General features: G+C 40.6%; 1 protein-coding gene across 1 annotated transcript; it reads left to right on the plus strand.

The window, feature by feature from the left end:
- Positions 1-1,641: 1,641 nt before the first annotated feature.
- On the plus strand, positions 1,642-16,215 carry LOC309574098 (astacin-like metalloendopeptidase; the record flags this gene model as incomplete). Its single annotated transcript, XM_082283450.1, has 15 exons — positions 1,642-1,710; positions 1,942-1,966; positions 4,212-4,228; positions 4,610-4,634; positions 5,483-5,554; positions 6,443-6,577; positions 7,122-7,239; positions 7,974-8,152; positions 8,278-8,362; positions 8,689-8,816; positions 9,819-9,934; positions 10,358-10,583; positions 12,106-12,158; positions 14,225-14,332; positions 16,093-16,215. 15 exons carry the CDS (start codon positions 1,642-1,644, stop codon positions 16,213-16,215), a joined length of 1,479 nt encoding a protein of 492 aa, XP_082139576.1.
- Positions 16,216-20,762: the final 4,547 nt, after the last annotated feature.

Consider the following 20,762-nt stretch of genomic DNA (forward strand, 5'->3'; position numbering starts at 1 on the left):
AAACATGGAGAACCATTGTCCCACTGCAGACCAGAGCTGCACAGCTTTGCTTCAGCACAAGGAAGATTTTCATGCCTCTGAAACATAAATATTAAAAACAGACACTTAGCACTGCTTATTGAGAACATTTATGTGCAAAAAGGACACACAGCAGGATTAGCATGCGGACAATGGCTGCTTGATGCTCTTTCATGGTCACAAGGTCTATCTGCTACCCTGCTGTGTACTAACCCGTGCCTAGGGCATACATTCCTCCAGCCAGTGTGCAGAGATAGAAAAGGAAAAGTAATATCCCCCTGTGCTGCCTCCCTGTGGGGGTGACAAAAGTTTATCCCTTGACTTCGCCAATCCAAACTTTCTTAAATTAGTCAGCAGTGTGCACTGCGAATATTCCATCACTAAAATAAAGAGTAACCCCCTCCAACACAATTCAGATTGCATTTCCATCTAACTCCTACTCTTGACTGGGTATGATTTCGAGACAAATAGATGGAAAGCTTCCTGCTGCTTCTTGATTCATTCACCAACATGGAGAATTTCTAGAACATTTTATTCAATACAGAAATAAGGAATAACAGTGTGAGTGGGTTTAAAACTCACTCTGAGGGTATCTGAGCACTAGCATGTTCTAGAGACAGAACCAGTGCATTTTATGATTCAGTTTCCTTTTCCATGCATGGAAAAATGCGCTCTGACACAAAGCAAAAGTGTATCAGAGACCAGACGTTTTCCCAGCTACAGCAGCTTCAGCAAATGGTTCACTAAGCAGAGCTTTGCTGTGAGAAGAGGTTGCTGTGATAGGAGGCTCAGTGGTTTTTGGTTTGCCTCCTACAAGCATTCCTAGCTAGATCTGCTCATTGCTTCCTACATCCATTTCTGGACAAGTGCACCCCTGCAAAGCAAATCTGTTAATCATTCTCAAAATGAGTAAGTGCTGCTTATGCTGCTGCTCTCTTTCCCCCTCTCTGATTGCTGGTCACAAAACTCGTAGGGACACCTATTACTGTCAGACTGCCAGAAATAATGGAACACAGGAGACGTTCCTGATGTGGTGAAACATCAAGAAACACAGAGGAAAAACTAAAAATCTCTATATATAGAACCATAAGGTGAGAAGACGAAGGGTGTCCTCTCAGGGAAGACACAGTCATAAGCTCACTGAGTAACCATGTGTTGTACATTTCAAAGCAGCACAATACTGTCACGGCCTCCCATAATCTCAGTGACATAAAGGAAAAAGTCACCTACCCTCTGAAATCCTAACAATCCAGTACTCTGGAAAGCTATCCAGGAACAAGGGCTTCCTCTGAACATTTCAGGAAAGATCCTACAAGAAGCAGAGGAAGTGCATGGCAGCAGAAGCACGAGGCTGAGCCAGCTCTAGAGAGCAGCCCGAAGGACCGCGGGAGGCCTGGGGATGCTACAGATGGCGGTGACAGCGATAGCGCAGCACCGGGAGATGCCCAGAGGCTAAACTGGCTGTTGAGGCAGCAAAAGAAGTTCGCTTCCTGCTGAGATTCCCATTGGCTGGGGCAGGATTTCTCAGGCCAGGCAGAGCAGGCTCTGCTGGTATATCTAGCGGCAGCGCTCCTGGGCGCGCAGAGGTGAGGACTCGCACTGGTGGTCTGTCCCCACTGCACAATGGATCTCAAGAGGTTCCTGGTCTTCACTGCATTTCTGCTTCACGCTACTCTGGGCTTCCCTATCCAGGTGAGAGCAGCTCCATACAGCTGTGCTCCATCTTCTAGCTGATCTGTTCTTCTGGGACTGAAGTCGTGAAGGCCCACTTTGATAAATTTCGTGCAAGAATATATTAGTAATGTAATAAGAAATAAGGGCAATCTAATAATTTAGTTCCTCCTTTCATCCTTATTTTGATGCTATTGTTGCTGCATTTGTTAGCTATGGAAGAATAATGCCTTTTACCTGTTGGTTTTGCAGGAGAACTATGAAAACAGCACAGCAAGTAAGTAGGATTTATACTGTATTTTAAAAACAACTGTTATTTCTTGACTGTTTATTACATAGATGGTTTTTTCTTGTTTTTAGAGCATATGAAAGCACTGACACAGGCCTTTTGAAAAAGGCTATGTTTCATAACTTGTTATTGAGCTGAGTGCAGATGTGTTTTCACAAAGATGTGCTTTACACAGACTTTTGGGGTATGGTTTATTAGGTTAATTCAGATGTGCTTTCACAGGCTTGAAAATAAAATTTTAATTAGACATCTTGATACCTTTTCATTAAGTTGAATGTTATAATAAGACTGCTAATCATTTGCCTCCTTGCCTACCTCGTTGCAGCTGTAAGAGAAAGGGATGTCAGACATCAAAGAAAGCTTTGCTTTGTTCTGCTTTGGAACAGGCTCAGCTGAACAGCTTTTGTTAACTTGCAAAATATGAGGAGAAAATTGCAGATCTTCAGAGGTCAATGGAAAGAAAACTGTAGGCAGACTTTACAGCAGGAAACTAACAGGCTGGGTGTGATGTGTGTAAGAAGATGACACCTTGGAAAAGTTTGCTTGACATAGTCAAAGCAAGTGACAAAAGAAAATTGACAAATTCTTCTATTGAAATGTCATTTATGGCATGGAAAAAAGGGATGTTGTGAAATTACTGCTCAGTAAATTTAGAAGGGACCAAGGGGCATGCTTGCTCAAGTTCGAGGTACTCAGACTCAAAGTTTCAGGTTTATTGGGACAAATGCATACAATGAGTTTTAATTTATCATTGGTACTGCTTTTTGTGCCTTTTGAGACATCCTTCAGCATCTACAGTGAAGGGAAAACATGAGCTGTATAATTTTGAAAGCCCTGTCACACCAGATGTTCATTTCATCAAGGAGATGGCAGATGCCTTCTCTGGTGTCTCATTTCGGTTTTAAAAAGAAGTTGCAGGCTTTATGTGCCTAGGAATCTGGAGCCTAATTTCCACTGACTTTGACTACTCAATTAATCTAGTGCCTCTTGGGTGCATAAATTCTGAATCTGGTCAACCCATCTCAAAAATGTGCCTCCCTGCAGAATGTGTTTAGATGCCATGGATCTCTGATGCAGCTGGTGGGAACTGACTGAACTTTTCTGTAATAAACCACCATCATTACAGTGGACTTCCACTGCCATATAACTGAAGTAACAGTCTGAAAACACAGACTGAAATATTTTTGGCTCAATAAAAGCAATTCTGTTGCGGGTGCTAGATAGAGTCTGTGTTTGAGCAATAACTATGAAAAGGGAAAGGTGCTGTGCTGCAAGGTGTGATAGAGCTTGGCATATATTTTATTGAAAAAGAATATGGTCAAAAATTGGGGCATAGGTGGGCTTGGAAATAATAACTGTTTACATGAGTGTTCTCTGTTTCAGTGTTGAATAGGAAAAACAAAATTGTTTCATACCTTGACAAGGAAGACTGCAATTATTAGGAAACTGGAAGAGATTGCCAGATAGGCTTGCAACATATCCATCATACTTAAGAACAGGTCAAACAAACTATGGGCAGGAATAATTTAGATAAAACTCTTTCTGCCTTAGGGAAAGCAGACAAACTGATGACCTCTGGAGGTCCTTCCAATTTTTAAAGTTTTTTGATATTATAACAGTGAAGATAGAAATTTATACATCAGGTCAGATTTTCACATCTGGTTTGTGTCTAGAATCCGATATTTGGTAAAAATCAGAGGGCATCACAGTAGAAAGGCACCTTAGGACCCAGAACGATACCAAGCTGCTGTCAGTTACATACTGAAGCTGAGATTATTTTCCTCATGCTAAGTTATAGCCTCCACTCCATGTTATAACTTTATTCTTTGACACTGTGAAACCAGAGGATATTGTTGAGCTGGTTAGCCTGCACCTGTTGCAGAGAAGTCTGGGGTTGTCCCCAGCATTTTTTTGTCACTGGTTTCTTTTGTGTTTCTTTTTCCACACTGAAGCTGATAAAATGCTTTGCTGATTCTTAGATGGTAAATGACCAGGATTCTGTCTCTCAGCACAATCTACTAGGAATTTTCATAGCTGTTTGACTAAGTATCTTTTTAATTTCTCTGCCTGTGCATCAGCTAGTGCGCTCCATTCCCCTCCATGCAAAGGGATCTGCCAAAGGCATTCCCACAGCTGAGGAGGTCCATCCTACTGAACACTGTGAAGTTGCATTCAGAATCTAATTTGTCCCTTTTGCTTGTCTCTCTTTTTTTTTTTCTTTTCTTTTTTGCAGCAACAGAACCTACTGAGGTAAGGAAAACTAATTCAGCTCTTCTGATCACTGTGGGTTCATCATTGTGGAAAGTAAGGTCAGGACTCTTGTACTCCACCTGTAGCTACATCTGTGCAGCACAGTCTTCTTCACTCAACAGTGCCTCAGAGTGTATCTGAAACTTATTCCACACTTCAGATTGCATTTCCCTTTATGATATCCCTATTTGCCAAGGTACCAAAGAAGAACATCTACCACCCCATGGTACTTCTTTACACATGGCAAAGTAGATAAAAGCTGCATTGGTGAAAGATACTTCTAGTCGTAGCCTGGATGCTGTTGATAATTTATTTGTTATATTATTTAATTTAATGTTATATTATAAATTGTGAGATAATACTAATGTATTGTTCTTGCAGGTTACTACACAAGAGGATATATATGGTATGTATTACTCCATCTGCAAGTATGCATTTGAGAGGATATACTAATTGTTATCTACTCAGTTACTCCAGAAAACAGCACATGCTTAACACAAATTAAACTTTATGAAGAATTTTAAATGAATGCACTCACCACAGTGTTTCATGCAAAGCAAAGTCTCTTGGTTTTTGCTAATTGCTTGGCCTTGCTAAATACCTCAGCTGGTACTTTTGCTAAAAATAGCTCTGCTTAAGTAATGTCCTGAATTAAGTCACTTCCAAAGGTTCAAAGAAGTACAGAGGTCCTGTGTTTCTGCTTTTTATTGATGTCAAGACTCTGCAAAATACGCAGAGTTGGCTGGTTTTGCTTGCTAGGCCTAGGAGCCACTGATGCTGGGCTTAGCTGGGGACATCAGTCTGACCAATGGAACAGGAATACCAGTTTCATTGGTTTCGAGGGTTTTTCAAGAGGTCATCATGTCCAGTAAGAAGTAGCAGGACTACTCTCCGTCCATTTTTGCTTCTGGTATCTTATGTTGGGGATTTGAGTGAGAGTTGTACATAGGGAAGTAAAACTCTGCCATCTGAGACTTAAACTATGATGGCTAGAGAAAAAAAAGGGGAGACAATGGAATAATTGAAGGAGAATGGCTCTTGGGACTAGATTAATGCCAAAATAACCACAGCTGGGAGGTTCTCAAGATTGTGTCACTGAACAAACACCTACATGAGTGAACATCCCTCCAGTCCCTAAATAGGCTCTGTACGTTTTACGTACATCACTGGAAAAATCCTGCATCATCAGATTAAAAATCAGGACTCACATTTTCCCTGGGAATGAGAAAGTGATACTCTTGTATTTCTGCATAGAATCTCCTTTGCCTACAGAGACTGATGAGGAGGACGAAGATATTTTTGACAAAATTCTGAAAGTTAACAAAGGTAATGCCACCAAATCCCTGTCTATAAGGGGCCTGTCTTTGTTGCTCTTTGGGGGTGATGTGGGAGGTACAATGTCTTACCACAATCTGTGCAAATGGTTTTCCCATCTTAGGCACCACTGTGTAAGAGATACCACTGGGATTACTGCGTGGTCTGCCTGATAGCATCTCAAAACTATTCTGTCAGTACTGAAGGTGTGGAGGCAACTGAAAACTATTCAGACAGTGTCTTCAGCTTTAGTTTTCAATATCTTTGTCATTCTTTGGACATAAAGAGAAAATGTGGCTATTTGGATGCTTTGTTATTTAACTGCCTTTTTCTTGAATGAAGCATCCATCGCTTGCATTCAGTCATCATATGGCTTTGCAGTACAGACTCCTAGATAAACTGCAGTCAGTTCCATGCTCCCTGCTCAAGACTTCCTCTTCCCTCATCCTTCCAAACATTCCCTGATCTATCAGCTTGTCTTTCTCACATTTTCTCCTCCAAGAGTCATTCAAGTAGCTTTACTTGAAGTAGTCTTTACAAAGAGACACATTCAAGTAGCTTTACTTGAAGTAGTCTTTACAAAGAGACACATTCAAGTAGCTTTACTTGAAGTAGTCTTTACAAAGAGACACCAAATATTCTTACAGTTTTCTCCTGACAACACTCTTCTTTTTGGTTTGCCCACCTTCTTGGGTTTCCTTATTGGCACCTCTTGCTTTTTCCCAGCACCCTCCTGGGGAGATATTTGATGCCATTCATTCAGTGTCACATGATGGATGTTTAAATAGTACCAAAGTAAAACATCATTCTTACTCTTGTGACTGCTTGTTTTTCCAAGTGTGTTTAGCAAGTGTCCAGCAATCTATGGTTCAGATGTTTCCACCCTTTCTCTCTCCCCAGACAGCTCTCAGTTCCTGCAGGAAGGTGACATAGTTCCCCGAAGGAGTCGCAGTGCCATCAACTGTCGCCATTGCAACTGGCCCCAGTCCAGTGATGGAATTGTTCGTATTCCCTATGTGTTGGATCCTACTTATGGTGGGTTTAAATTTCAAAATTTTTTTAAAATGGATTTTATCCAATACACTTCAGAGAGAAACTTACATCTAGTGAGCACACAAACAGTTGAATAAATCAATTCTAAGGTTTTACTTGTGCTGTGCAAGCACAGATAAATTTTAAGTTACCTGAACCAGAAAAAGATCAAATTTAATTGGGAAGTTTTTTATCCATAATGTTTTGGGACTGGTCTCTTGGAGACTACAATAACCATTCCCTCTAATGGTGTCTGTCAGAATACCTGCCTTTATAAGGTTTATGCCTATTACAGTGGGGCTTCAATAGTCTGCTTTTCATCAGCAAAACAGCTTCCTATAGTTGTCTCGAAGTGTCTAATAAGAAGATACATCAAAAATCACCACTATAATTAAGTTGAAAAAAGAGGCACCTGAATACATTTGGACAAATACCTGGATAAAGGGGATCTCATGCCAGATTGTTAAAATCTTAAACAAAATTCAGTACAGAGCAAAAAAACGAGAAAGAACCTAGGCTAATGTTAAATTAACCCTTTCTTCCCCAGAGGAGAGTCATGTAAAAGGGATTCATGATGCCATGGCAGAGTTTGAAGCACTTACTTGTATTAATTTTGTGAAGCGCAAGGCAGAACGTGACTACCTCAGTATTAGATCTGCTGATGGGTGAGTTGAATGATAAATTAACAAGTTATTTCTACACTGTTTTTCAATCCTTTCCTACACTGATTCTGTGTGACCTCAGAGAGGCTTTTGTTTTATCACAGCACCAAGGTATCCTCCTTGGATACCTTATTAGTGCAAGGGCTCATCAGGTACATCAGGAGGTCACTGTAATGCAAATCATGGAAAAGCACCATTAAGGTGGAAAGAATATCTAAATTCACATTTTCTGTGTGGTATAATGCATACTTGAGCACAACATACATTGATTACTCTAGGTCCTATTTACACAAGTAAACTGATTTTAACTTATGAAATAAACAGTTCTTTGAATCACACTGTTGCCCATCAAGCTCAGAATTAGAGCCTATGAGAAAATTGTTCAACATTTGTTAGCTTGAAAGTGTTATTCATCCTAGCTCCATCTCTGATACAGTGTTTAGCATTTTGAAAAAAAAAAAGTTATTTCAAGGGAGTTAAAGTAACGGTAAAGTCAGAATTCAGGAGCCTCTGTGCTAATGAAAGTCTTCCAGAAAGATTTAGCAATGATCATACTCTTCATTCTTTTATAAGCCGTGGTCACTTTTGCCTATGTACACTCTGACTATCATAGTGGAGAAGGACAAATCCTTCCATTCCCACAAGAGGTGTGAAGCAAGATTCTCTGCTCTGCCTCTTTGCCTGCCTACCAATAAAAATTCCATAAGTCTTCTGTTGTTGTTCAATGCCTCTCTCAGCTGCTGGTCCAATTATGGGAGAGTAGGAGGTGGACAGACTGTCTCTGTGATGAAAGGAGGCTGCATGTGGAAAGGAGTAATTCAGCATGAACTGGAGCATGCTCTGGGCTTTTTGCATGAACACTCTCGAAGTGACAGAGATAAACACGTAAAGATCATGTGGGAGTACATCAGTCCTGGTAAGTACTTTGAACTCCTCAATGTAGGAAGTGGTGTAGACACGTCCTACTGCTCCCAATTCTCCTTTCTTCCCTGAAGGGAGTAGGTAGGAAGCATACTCTAAGTACAATATCATATATTACAGCTGACAGACCAGACTTCAAGAAATTCGAAAACTCCAATAACCTGGGTCTTCCCTATGACTATTCCTCAGTAATGCACTATGGCCCGTAAGTAGCAGCATGGCATTACTATTTTCAGAACTCAAATCTTACATTAGAATTAGTTTCTATCATAACTCTCTCCTAACTACTGGTTTCCCCAGTTCACCTTCTGAGAAAAGCACCGTGAGTCAGTGCTGGGCTTGGGATCAAAGAAGGGCATCTGGACATTGACTCGGCTTACTGCTGGACATCTCAATGAGACCTATTTAAAGAGCACTATTAGTCACAGCAACAGCTTATGTACAGTTCTTGTTCTCCCTCCAAAGCATGCCATTGAATCCTGAAAGAAGTTATGGTGCTTAGAGAACATAATTTCTCATGGGTTTTTACAGATACACATTCACCAATACCACTGGGAAAGCAACTATTGTGCCCATTCCTGATGGATCAGTACATATTGGACAGAGACAGGGGATGAGCAACTTGGATGTGGCCAAAATCAACAAACTTTACAACTGCAGTAAGTATCTCAAAGGCACCCCACTATCTTCAACTCAGATTTGGGCACGTTGCAGAGACAGCAGTTTTTCATCAGACTGTGAGACTGTTCTCATAAATTCCTGGTACCCAGCAGGGTTACTCTGGGAGGAAATGCAAAGGTGAAGCTGGAGGCACTTTGTGATTAGTGAGAAAATGGAAATGGCCTCCAAATTAAATCAGGCACATTTGCTACTAACATAAGTGGCTGCTGTGCAACTGGACTAACTGCTTGTCACATTGTAAACTTCAATGGAATTATTTGGTTTCTTGCAGTTTAGCAGACAATTATAAATCCCAAAAGAGCCAGACATCACCATTCCTCATGGCAGCTGGTATTTAAGACCTGAGCCAAACCAAAACAGTTGTATGCTCCTTTGAACTAGAACAGTTTCATGTTGCCTTGTTCAGTTTTCATAAGTTTGTCATTCTAAGTTTGCATGTTTAACTCTAAGTTTGTATGTTTAAACTCCTTATATTTAACCTCTGCTAGAAGAAATTTTTGTATACAATCACAGAAATTTATTCAATCAAAGAGAATAAAACTGATTAATAAAGTGTTACCTCTTGCACCGCAAGTGCTCCTCCTAAGCTTAGAATTTAAGCATTGCAGAGGCATCATATTTGTGCTTGACTCTTCTGACATCACTTAACTTTCCCTTCTCAGTGGAAAACAGTGGCACCAACTGCAGTGAACTGAAACCTCTCACACTCTTTATAGAGGTGGAGAAAGAGATCTCTTGCTAAATGGCAGATGTAATCAATAAAAGTCACACTTTTCAAAGCACTACTTTACTTTCCTCTTTGATGCATTATGTGAAAATTAGGACAACATGATTCCTCATATTAGTCAAGAGGTACCAGTACTCTGAAATGAATGCTGACAGATCAGAAAACAGAGATCAGTCCATTCTGAAGAGATTGTAGTTGTGAATGACTGAAAGCTTCTGCAATCCTGATGCTGAAGCAAGCATTTTTTCCCCAGGTCGCTGTAGCACTATTCTTGATGGACCTTCTGGGTCACTGACATCTGCCAACCACCCAAAGAATTATTCAGATAATACCAACTGTGTCTGGCTCCTCCGAACCCGATCCAGAAAGGTAATCAGGTTAATAGTGATCTTGAAATATGGCTGAACTTCTTTCTATGTTAAGCATCTTGTGCTTTGTCTGTACAGCAGTTGCCAGATGGGATCTTCTCCATGAGAGAAATTTCAGACTAGTCTCTACTTCTCAAGTGCTTAAGCCAGGTATAGGCAAAGACAATGCAGAGTTGTGATTTTGAAAAATTGCCATATGTTGGGCTTGAGGTTTGCAAAATCATGACAAAGCACCCTGAGCATGGGAGCATTCAGTGATTAGATCTGAATCCTGCAACCTCAGGGGAAGAGAGGCAAAGCTGGGTAAGCAGTTCCAGTCTGTTAGTCCATGCTTGGCTACAGTTTAGATTCTGTCTGTTTGAAGGGACATGCCCTGAAAGAAGTATACTTATATATTAAAAGCTGATTTTCTTTTTCCTTCCAGGTTTCCCTGCACTTTCAAGCCTTTCAGCTGCAGAAAACTAGAGGCTGTCAGGGTGACTATGTTAAAGTTTATGATGGATCCAGCAAGTCTTCTCCAGTTCTAATGGACAAGACCTGTGGATCAAAGATACCCAATGACATAGTTGCTTCTAGTAATCTTATGCTCGTAGAGTTCATCACAGATGGTGCCCATACAGCTTCTGGTTTCCAAGCCACCTTTACTGCTGGTAAGTCTGAGAACAAGGAGAATGGCAAGGGAAACAGTCTGTGTAAAATCAACCTTCCTATTCACTCAGGAGAAACACTGAAGAGTTGCTCTCCACGAGGGTCATCACTTCCTTCCTTGCTTTTGACATAATGGGTCAGCTCTACACTAACAACATTTATTCATTTATGCAGATGGGGCCATACTCAGGAAAATTGGTGTTAGCCAGGTGATTCACAGTTCACCTTCCCTCTCAGATATGTGCCAGTCCAAAGCACATGCCAATAAAGGGTAATCAATTAAAAGATACTGCTAGTGTTACTAGCACAGTAGAAAGAGAATAAATTGTAATGCAGCATTTCAGTATATCATTTCTCTGGAAAAGATGCAGTTTTTAATCACACAGTTCAGAGGGCAAGACAGATCTATGGTGGGCAAGGTCACCCAGCCCCACAGCAAGAAGAGAGGCAGCATTTCCATGGTCAGGATTCCTGGAACCTATCCAGCTAGAACACATTTTCTTCAGTCCCACTTAATTAAGAGCTAAGGCCACAACAAAACAATTAAGTGACCACAGGCTTGAGAGGTAGTGTGTACCAGCTGGAATAAAAGCATGCCTGTGTGTGAGTGTAGCCTACAGCAATGGTGCAGCTTGTGTTGGTGGGAAAGGAAGCTCAGCTGTGCCATGCAGCCTTGTATTTGCCATGGAACAAGAACAAGCACACAGAGTTTGCATGAACCCACTGAAATGCACTAACTTCACTGTACACCCAAACCAAACCAGCAATTTTGCATTGTGTCTTTGTAGTGTCTATTTCTGTCCACTGTTGCTATGGAAGGAAAGAAAAGTAAAAAACTCCCCATCCCACTTTGATGTGTCCACAAATATAAAGCAATCTTAGCTGCCAGATAAAATGTGATTTAGCATGTACATATTTTAGAGATGCTATGGTTTGTTCAGAGACCTCTGAAAGCTAAGTATTCTCTCATTTCATTTACAGTGAGGAGCCAAAGAAGATCAAGCATCCACAACTGACTTAATGAAGAAGAACCTATTCTGTGAATATTGCAATGATGTGTTTCCTACTTTGTTCCTATCCTGGCTTGGATCAGTATGAAATTTAATTCTATTAAGAATCAAAGTTTTCATCTTCCTGAAAAAGTTTATTCCCCAAGCCATACAAATGTAAAAATTCTAGACATCTGGTGTGTCCCTCCTTTTGTCTGCACAGTTAAGTTATTATTAAACAATTGAATAAAAAGCTTCATTTAAAAAAACAAGTTTCCATTTCTCTTTTCCAGTAGTCACTTCCAGCCAAATACGCTGTCAGCGTGGTCTGACTCCTTAGCCCCCTTCATTCAGCCATAGGGTTGTCTCTTAAATATACCACTGACATAATCATGGGTTTTACTTATTTGGCTGAACAACTCCAAACTTTAAAAAAATCATTTTATGGTCTTCAAAGTCTTGAGCACGAAAAGGTCTTGGACAGACTCGTACCCCAGCCTAACATTTCCACTTCCAAAAATGACTTCCGTTACAGCCTTAAATCACAAGAAAGGTGGACGAGACAAATCTGCTTCCAGGAAAGAACTGGTACTTCCTATTGCATCTTTCCCTGTACAGTTCTGGCAGGCAGGGTCTGGCAGTGCAAGTGGCTCCAGCTGCTCTGTCTCCTGAGGAGAACACAGACAACCAGCTGCGGTGGTCAGCAACCCACGTTTGGCATGTAACTTTGAGAACACATGATTCCTTTGTTCTGATATTTGCATGTTTTCCCCTGATAGGTTAATGTTTTCCCCTCTGTGTTTTATGCATGAAGGCATGTATATTCATTTCCCAGCTTTAATATGTATCAGTTCTAGAAAGTTCCTTGTTCCTCGACGCCCCATTGGATTCTTCCCTGAGTCCCGCCTATGTGTTGTTCCCATTGGTTCCCTTCCTGTCAACCCCGCCTACCTGTCTCTATCCCATTGGCTGAGATCCCTTTCCCCACCTATTCTGTACCCACTATAAGACCCCTGGACCCTCCTACCAATGGGTCTCTTTGTCCCTGTCATTTCGCCAGACTAAAGTTGTGTGGAACACATACCGAGAGTCCCCTCTCTTTCTTCTTTGCCTTGGCCTGCATGCCTGTTTAACAGCGCCAGGAAGATACAGCCCCTTTGGGTGAAGAGCTCTGCCCCTTTTTCATTGTGTGCTGGGCACTGAGTGCCGCCTTCCAGAGGGTTTTCGGCATTGACCTCCGGGCTTCTTTGTGTCGGCATGCGAGGGGTAAAGCCCCCTTCTGCCAGCTCCCAGTGGCTGGAAGCCCCTCAGCAGGGGACAGCTAAGGGTGCTTGTTTAGCCACAAGCCATTTTTGGTTCCACAGAGATGATTAAGCCTATCACAGGACCAGATAATGGCACCAGAGTTCATACGCATGTTCAGAGAAGAATTTTGTTGTCAGGAAAGTAGCTAAGCTCTTCTCTTCTGATCTCATAAGAGAGCTGCAAGAGTGTCACAACTCCTGGAGTGTTCATTTTATAGCCTTGCCTGCAATCACACTTTTAAAATTATATGCTCTTGACCAAGACAAGCCTGTAAGAGATTTGAGAACAAAATAGGCTGCTATTTTAATCTGTAGCATAGACAGATAGTTAAATACATGACTAACCTGTGTATTTAATACTTGTATTTTTAAGTCTGAAAAAAGGAAATATTTTTCTTGTTCTTACCCTGTAACATTAGAAACTCTGATTTTTCTCACAAAAATACATTTCTAGAAAAGAACAATGGGAAGTTAATTTGAATCTCCGAGTAACATTTACATGGAAAATGAAAAATTACTTATTTCTTTTATTTTGTTAAAGGAGGCACCAAAAACACTTCATCTGAAAAAATTTGCTCAAAGGCCTGTCTGTGTTTATACTATTTGATGAAGAATCAGTCAACTCTTGAGACAAATTATAATTCCATTGAAAATTGCTTCCTTATCCACAGTGGCTGTGCAAATGCCTCTGAACACAGCAACCTTGAGTCTGCTTTAGAAGAGGCATTTCTTCAGTTCATCAGACATTGCAAGACGGGTTCAGCTTCTGATGTGTTGTTTGAGTTACTCTGAGCAATCAAGTGTTGCTATCACAAAAGGAGTAGTCCTTCTAAAATGCTGATAAAAATGTAGTTTTAGAAAAAAATGTAGTTTTAGAAAAAATGCAGTTCTAGAAAAAATTTTTTGCCAGTTTTGATTCCTAAGCCCGTACAAAGCAAAATGGAGGAAATACTACTGCAAAGCCAATGGGTGAGGACTAACATCCTAGCACTGATTTTGAGAGGAATTTCAGGTGTGATTAAGGTGTTCCGCATGATGATGAAAAGGCAGTCTGAGGTGATTTACTTACCCTTGAAGGCGGAATAATGATTTCAGTGGGAGTTCTGAAATGTTGTTGGCAATGACTGAGAAATTAATAAAAGTGTGATCATTTGTGTATTGCTAAAATTGCTACAATAGTTAGGTTTTCTTTGTAGTGAAACCATGCAATCTGTGCCAGGAAAAAATTAGACCCAGTTGACATTAAGAGCCAGCAGTTTCTCCTTTTAATTCCACTGGAAGAGGAGCCACTTCCCTACCAAGAGGCAAAGTCCAGGTGTATGTGGAGTTGGTCTGATTCTTATTGCACAGCACAGGGCTAAAGCTGGTCACAGCGACAGAGCCAAGGTTCAGCCCAAGGGTGTGACCACTCAGTTGCCCCAGGACAACTCTCTGGAGGTACCAGCAGCTCAGGATGTGGTGAGCAGCCCAGGACAGCCACTGATTCTGCCTGCCTGAGTGTCTGGCCATCAGCTGGAGTGTACAGGGACAGCAGTGCCAGGCAGCCTGCCTGTGTCTGGAAACCATTTCTATCGTGAGGACTTTAACATCCCCTTGCTGTCCTCATAAATGCCCCTCACCCCAATTTCAACCTGAGTGTAGAAGCCACCCTGTTCTGAGGGATCACATCTCTACTTACTGCCCTATAGCAAAGTGTAACATTTCCCTCATGCAGGTGGGGGTCTCTGTCCAGCTCTAGGGACATGCACTACCCCACAGACAGGGCTGCAGCACTACCTGAGTGTCAGCCTGGGGATGGTTTCACGAGGCTACCGCTGAATGGGCCCAGTTCACTTCAAACACACACAAATATACAGTTATGCCTCTTCGTCATCCTTGACTATGTCCAGAAGAAACATCAGGGAATGCAGCACTATCATCTTCAGAGACACCATCTTGCTGAAGAAAACACCTGCTGAGCAAGGGAATACTTCAGCAGGGAGAGCAGCATCCCACATCACAACGGGAATTGTCCTGGACCCATGTGCAGACGTGCTCAAACTCTTCTGCAGCGGTAGTGGGCATCTCCCTCAGGCAGTCCTAGTCTGGAGGATATGGTGGCAGAACAGAGTACCAGGCACATTGTGAGGCTCCCTGCAGGTTTATATTTCTGGGTGCTACCCAAGAGTAAAGCTGAGACTTCTGAACCAAAACCACTTTGGGAATGTGGAAAACTTCACGCATGCGAAGCGTCCCAGGGATGCAGCAGAACATCTCTTTTAGGACACCATCTCTTCCCCCAAACTACATCCATAGCAATCCAGCCAGGCCAGTCTCTGTGGAATGAAATACAAAAATTTCCAGGAATGCTGTGGGGATGGAAATGTGCACGTGCGAGAAATCACTGGAAGAAGCAGCCAAACAAGGGTTACAAGAACAGCCTGTATTGATAACAAAGGACATAATTCCCATGACACAGCACCCAGGAGGATCATGGAGGAATGCAGTGTTTATGGCATGACCACAGGGTCTGTACCCCATTCAGCAGCAGCACAGAGGACTTGTCAGTGGAAAATCCTGCACTCACGTGCCAGCAAGTTTGCAGCTACTGAGTGTGCCATTCCTTTTTCCCATTACCATAGCAGAAAAAAAGGTGTATCCTTTCAGCAATGACAAATAGGTTGTTTGAACATGTGAGGCTTTTCCATGAGAAAGCAGAAGGCTGTAATTCCCATGCTTGTTTCAGTGTGCTTCCCCCTCATGGTCTGAATTCTTCTTCAATAGGCACCATGCAGACTTGGGCAATTATATGAGGGATAACTTTTTTTTGCTTTATAGAAAGGTAGTAACTTTTAGTCTGCCTTTTTGACTACTTTGAATTGTTAAAAATAAACATAAAAGTATCAGCAACCACAACCTTCCCTTTTCCACTTCAGTTGTAGCACATACAGTCATTCATAACAACTATTCTGAATCTCATTCAAGCTTCAAAGTAACTGGTATCATTCTTGACCAGGAGAATCTAGGAAAATAGTTACAACTCAAAAGCACATTCAATCACATACTTTTCATTAAACAGTAGTATTATTCTACAGGTTCAATGAGTGCTTGTCATTTTAAATGAAGTGATATATATAAGGGTGAGAGACCAGACAATGGAAATGAAAATAAAGCACTTTATAGGCATTAATGGGCAAAATAGATGTTGCCTGAATTTGCCTGTTTTATATCTCTTTCAGGAAAATAGTAAAGCCAGTATGAGAAGGAATAGGCAGATAACAGTCCAGCGATCACCAGGGAAGTTCACACAAGGCAGATGCGAGGTCAAACTGTGGAATCAGTCCACAGGCCAGGATGAATAGGGTTCATGGCCAAGCAGAGGGACAGCTGTGACAGCCCTGGAGAGGGGCTCACCTCCCATATAGCTTAACCAGAGACTGAAGGTGTGGGTCTGAGCTGCAGTGAGGCTCCCAGGCCCATAAGTGGAAGGCTTGGAAGGAGTTCTAGGTGAGGCTGATCAGGGCAATTAAGGTCTCAGTGCACTCAGGGATCTGAGAGCCGGAAATAAAATGGTGTTGGGAATGCTGCTGTTCTTTTTGTAGCCAGTGGTTTAGGACAAGCTTAGGATGGTTCTGCAGTAGGTCCCAAGGTAACCAGACAGCAAGTACCACAGAGACTCATGAACATGGAACTGTCAAACCATCTGCACAATGAAAACGCGTAAATCATAGGAGGATGCTTAGGTAGCTGTTTGATTCATGATAATGGTTTCTATCTTTCTCAGGCCTCCATCTGAATTGCAGACCAGAGCTGTGGGGCCATGTTTTAGGCAGTAATTGTACGGTAGGAGTAATTTTTTTATGATAACTGAGTGCTCCACCTGTATTGAGAGTTAATATGTGAACATCAATAGGCCATGTTTGTTTCTTCCATGATCTTGCTGCTTCCTTGTCCTGCTGGCAGTTTGTGCCCCTATCAATCTTACTTGTTTTGACTCTTACCTCCAGCCACCTGATGGCAGAATCTTTTGCTTTTCTTTCCAGTCCTCTGTCTTGGTGTATCTGCAGGATGTGTACCTCCATCACACAGCTGTCTTCTAGAACATCTTTTCAGATGCTTTTAATCTATAGCTATTACCTTTTACATCATTGTATTATGGGATTATGATGATTGAATTCAGTTGTATTGTCTGTGCACAATCAATTTAAATTGAAAGAAATAAACTCAGAGCATTCACACAAGGAGATCTGTGTTTATAATTATTTTCAGTTGACTTTTAAGCTTTCATTTGTTATATACTTCATTGTTCTTCTTGTACATGGCAAACTTGGAGAAAATTTTCTATTTGATTTAGCTGAAAGGAGTTAAGGATCTTATGTGTTTTAGGAAGAGGCATGATCACCTTATTATGAAGATTCAGAAGTAATTTTTTTAGCAGTAAGCCGTCCAAAACTGGCTCAAAGCCCTTAGCTTCTAAATCTCAATGGTTCTTCATTGTCTTATACCTTGCCTTCACTAGGTTGGATAGATCCACCCCTCAAATGAATATATGAGTGTTGCTAATTATATTTCCTAATATATTTAGATGTAATTTATCACATTTGTAAACTACCAGTTAAAGTAAAATAGCATGAGGACATAGGACTGTGGAGTAGAAGTATTAAGTTAGATAGCTGATGGGCCTGGCTTGTGGAAACCCACAATCAACACTGCATTTGAACTGCAAACTCAGGGTTATATTACATGAGAGGAGTAAAAGGAGAAGCTGCTTACAGGAACAGGAAAATCTGTATGAGACCCCAAAACCTGACTCATGTAAGGTATTACAGCTTAGGCTTGAGCTATATTATTAGAACCTACATGACTCATTCACAGGAGTGCTACGTTGAATGCCCCAAAGGGAGAAAATGCATGCTCCCAAATGTAATCCTTTTAATCTCTTGGAACTGAAACAGCTGTTCATAGGAATGCAGCTGTGCAAGAATGTTTTAGATATTCCTTTCTGAATGGAACCTGGTTGTAGTTTTTACAGGCAGTAAAATCAAACAAAACAAAATAATAGCCTGTTAAATCTGCTCTCGTTTTGATCCTGCCTCTTTCCATGGTATTTAGGAAGATATTTTTACAGATATAGCACAATGTGTTTGATACAGTGGGATTCAGACTCCTCTTTGCATTGGTTCCTGAAGACATTATTTTTAGCCAAATATGTGCAATTTCTAGCAGAAATCTAGAGTTGTTTTTTATACCCAAGCAATACTAAGATCTCAGCTGATGGAGAACACTTCAGTTTAAAATGTTCCACAGACTAACAGCTAGTAATGCTTATTTTTAGAATCTGTGTGTGTTGGATATGTGCGTGATGCATCAGATATATGGGGAATGGATACCTAGCATTGTTTGGTTTGAGAATAAATATTTATAAAATAATGTAAATGAAAAAAAAGTAACAATCCACTTAAATGCACCCCCTGAATCTTGGGGTATTAGCCCAAAATATTTCAAGTTATGCTCTGCATATTAAAATGGAGCTGCCAGTAAATAATCTTTGCAAAACTAAATGTATTGGTTTGCTTTAGTCTGAAGTCTGTTATCTGTTTCTGCCAGTTGCTGATAGGGTGGCCCACATTCAGATTTCACACAATATCTTACCTCAACTGACCTGTGAGAAAATCTATTCCAATAGTGATAATAGCATTTAAGTGGTTTTCAAAACAGAAAAAACATCCCCTTCCTTACAGGGTATACAATTCTTCTCTCCCTAGAGCTGTATTTAGGGTAGGGCTGTCCCAGTGTGGTAATAATATGTCCAAATCAACTATGTAAAATGAGATAGACTTGCAAGTTGCAGCAATTTTAAAATCCTTAAATTCTTCCATTTAAATAAATTGCACAATGAAATGTTAATACTCAGTTCCATTAAAGTTTTTGTTACTCTTGCCAATCTACTCAGTAATCACAAAATAAGAGGCTATTTCTGGAGGATAATTTATTCAGTACATTATTGTCATTCTTCCGTTGACAAAATGCTCAGAAAAATCCTCACAATAACTTTATTTGCCTGAGTTTGTAAATTTATTTGGTAACGTTTTCCCTGTGTGCATATTTTATGAACAATTTGTTGTGGATACCCATGGTTCAAATTGCAGCATTAATTTAGTGCCTAAGTAGTATGGTTTCTGCATTGTAATTGTCACTTGTGCAGCTTACCCACACATTTCCCATTTAGAATTTAAAGTGTGAATAATCACATTCACACATATATTTTGTGACTATTTAAGCTTTCAAATTTAAATTTATTTTTGAAAGTTAAAGTAAGGCTTTTTTTCCTCTAATGAATATTAGTGTGTTTTTTTCAATTGCTTACACAGCTCTTGTAATTGAATTTTGCTGACCTAGATTTCCCCTGCAGTTTCAGCAGTTTCAGTTGAGTACAGCCTTTTCCCTTCACTTCATCTTCTAGACTGTTGTAGTGTCCAGTAACTGAAAATAAGTTTTCTTCCCATATAATATGATTTGGAGAGATTGATTACTTGATTTAGTTATTGATTACTTCACTTTGGGATTTTGGCAGCAAAAACATCAGAGAGTATCAGCACTGTTGTAGAGTAGATTAATGGGTTTTTTAATCCTTGATCAAAATCTCTTCTTCTGACATCTCAATTGACATATGAGCTGCCTCTTCTTGTCATTTTGGGGGGATAATATCGGTTTGATGAAAGAGATGTTTATGAATCTCACATCTATCCAGCAGAGCTGGGCATTTTGCCGAGCTCCCCACAATATATAATTTCACTTCTTTTAATTGGCTTATTATTTATTCCATGACAGTGGGAGCAATTTCTCTCTGTAACATTTTCTGTAAGTACAAAAGTTGTGTATTCTTCTCCTGAACATGTAGAAATACACTGGTTTTTGTTGATGAGATCCACCTGCTTTTTCCAGAGACAGAACCAATCTTACTGCAGAGATTCTACAATGTCTGAAATGGATCAATTCTTGGAGGAAGAGCAGCTATCTCAAACTCCACTTGGACAAAACTGAAGAGACACTATCCAATACCCATTTTCTCCAGGGAGCACTTTCTTTTTCTCTTAGTCTTAAAGGTTAGCCTCTGAGAATTGTCTCACACAACAGCCAGATTTAAAGGGCAGAATACTGCAATATTGACTGAATTCTAAAATTCATCATAGGTCTGCCATCTGTACCCAGAATAGTAAATATGTAAGCCACCACAGAAAATTAAACTCAGGGAGAGAGGGGCTTTTTGGTGAGGATCTCCATAGCCCTTTTAAGAAAGTATTAACTGTATTTACAGAATGATAATGGCAGAAATTTTTACTGCCAGTTTTGAGGGTTAGGATTTTTATTTATGAGCCATTCCGTAACAATCATTTACACACAACTTCTCCTGAGGTATTTGTCAAAATCCCTCCGCCTCATGGTTTTATAGGAGTATCGTAAGGAAGTTAGAACAATAGCATATGAAGAACTGACATGCAAGAACTGATTCTCCTGGTTCTACAGATAAATCCAGTACATTCCCTACATCTGTGACTCATTTATTCAGCACTGGATATACCTGTTTTTACCACAGCTGGTCCAGCATTGGCCCCAGGTTAGTGTTCTCCAGCACCAGCTCAAATCTGGTTTTGCACTCCACAATTCAATATACTTCACTATTTTTAAGAATTAATTCCCCAAAATTGCACCTTGCAGTATTTGAGGAGTTTGTTGTTGTTGTTGTTGCACTCTTGTGATTTCCTTTTTGCAAGTTCATTTCTTTTTTATCCATATAATACTTCTGCTTTTTTGTTTCTCTATGTGCAACACCCACAAAGACAGGAATGTGAACTCCAACAGTTTCCTAGGTTTTGCTGTCCAGAGCAATCCCATCCAAATACTGATG

Source organism: Coloeus monedula (assembly GCF_965178545.1).
Source record: "Coloeus monedula genome assembly, chromosome: 6".
Lineage (NCBI taxonomy): Eukaryota > Metazoa > Chordata > Aves > Passeriformes > Corvidae > Coloeus > Coloeus monedula.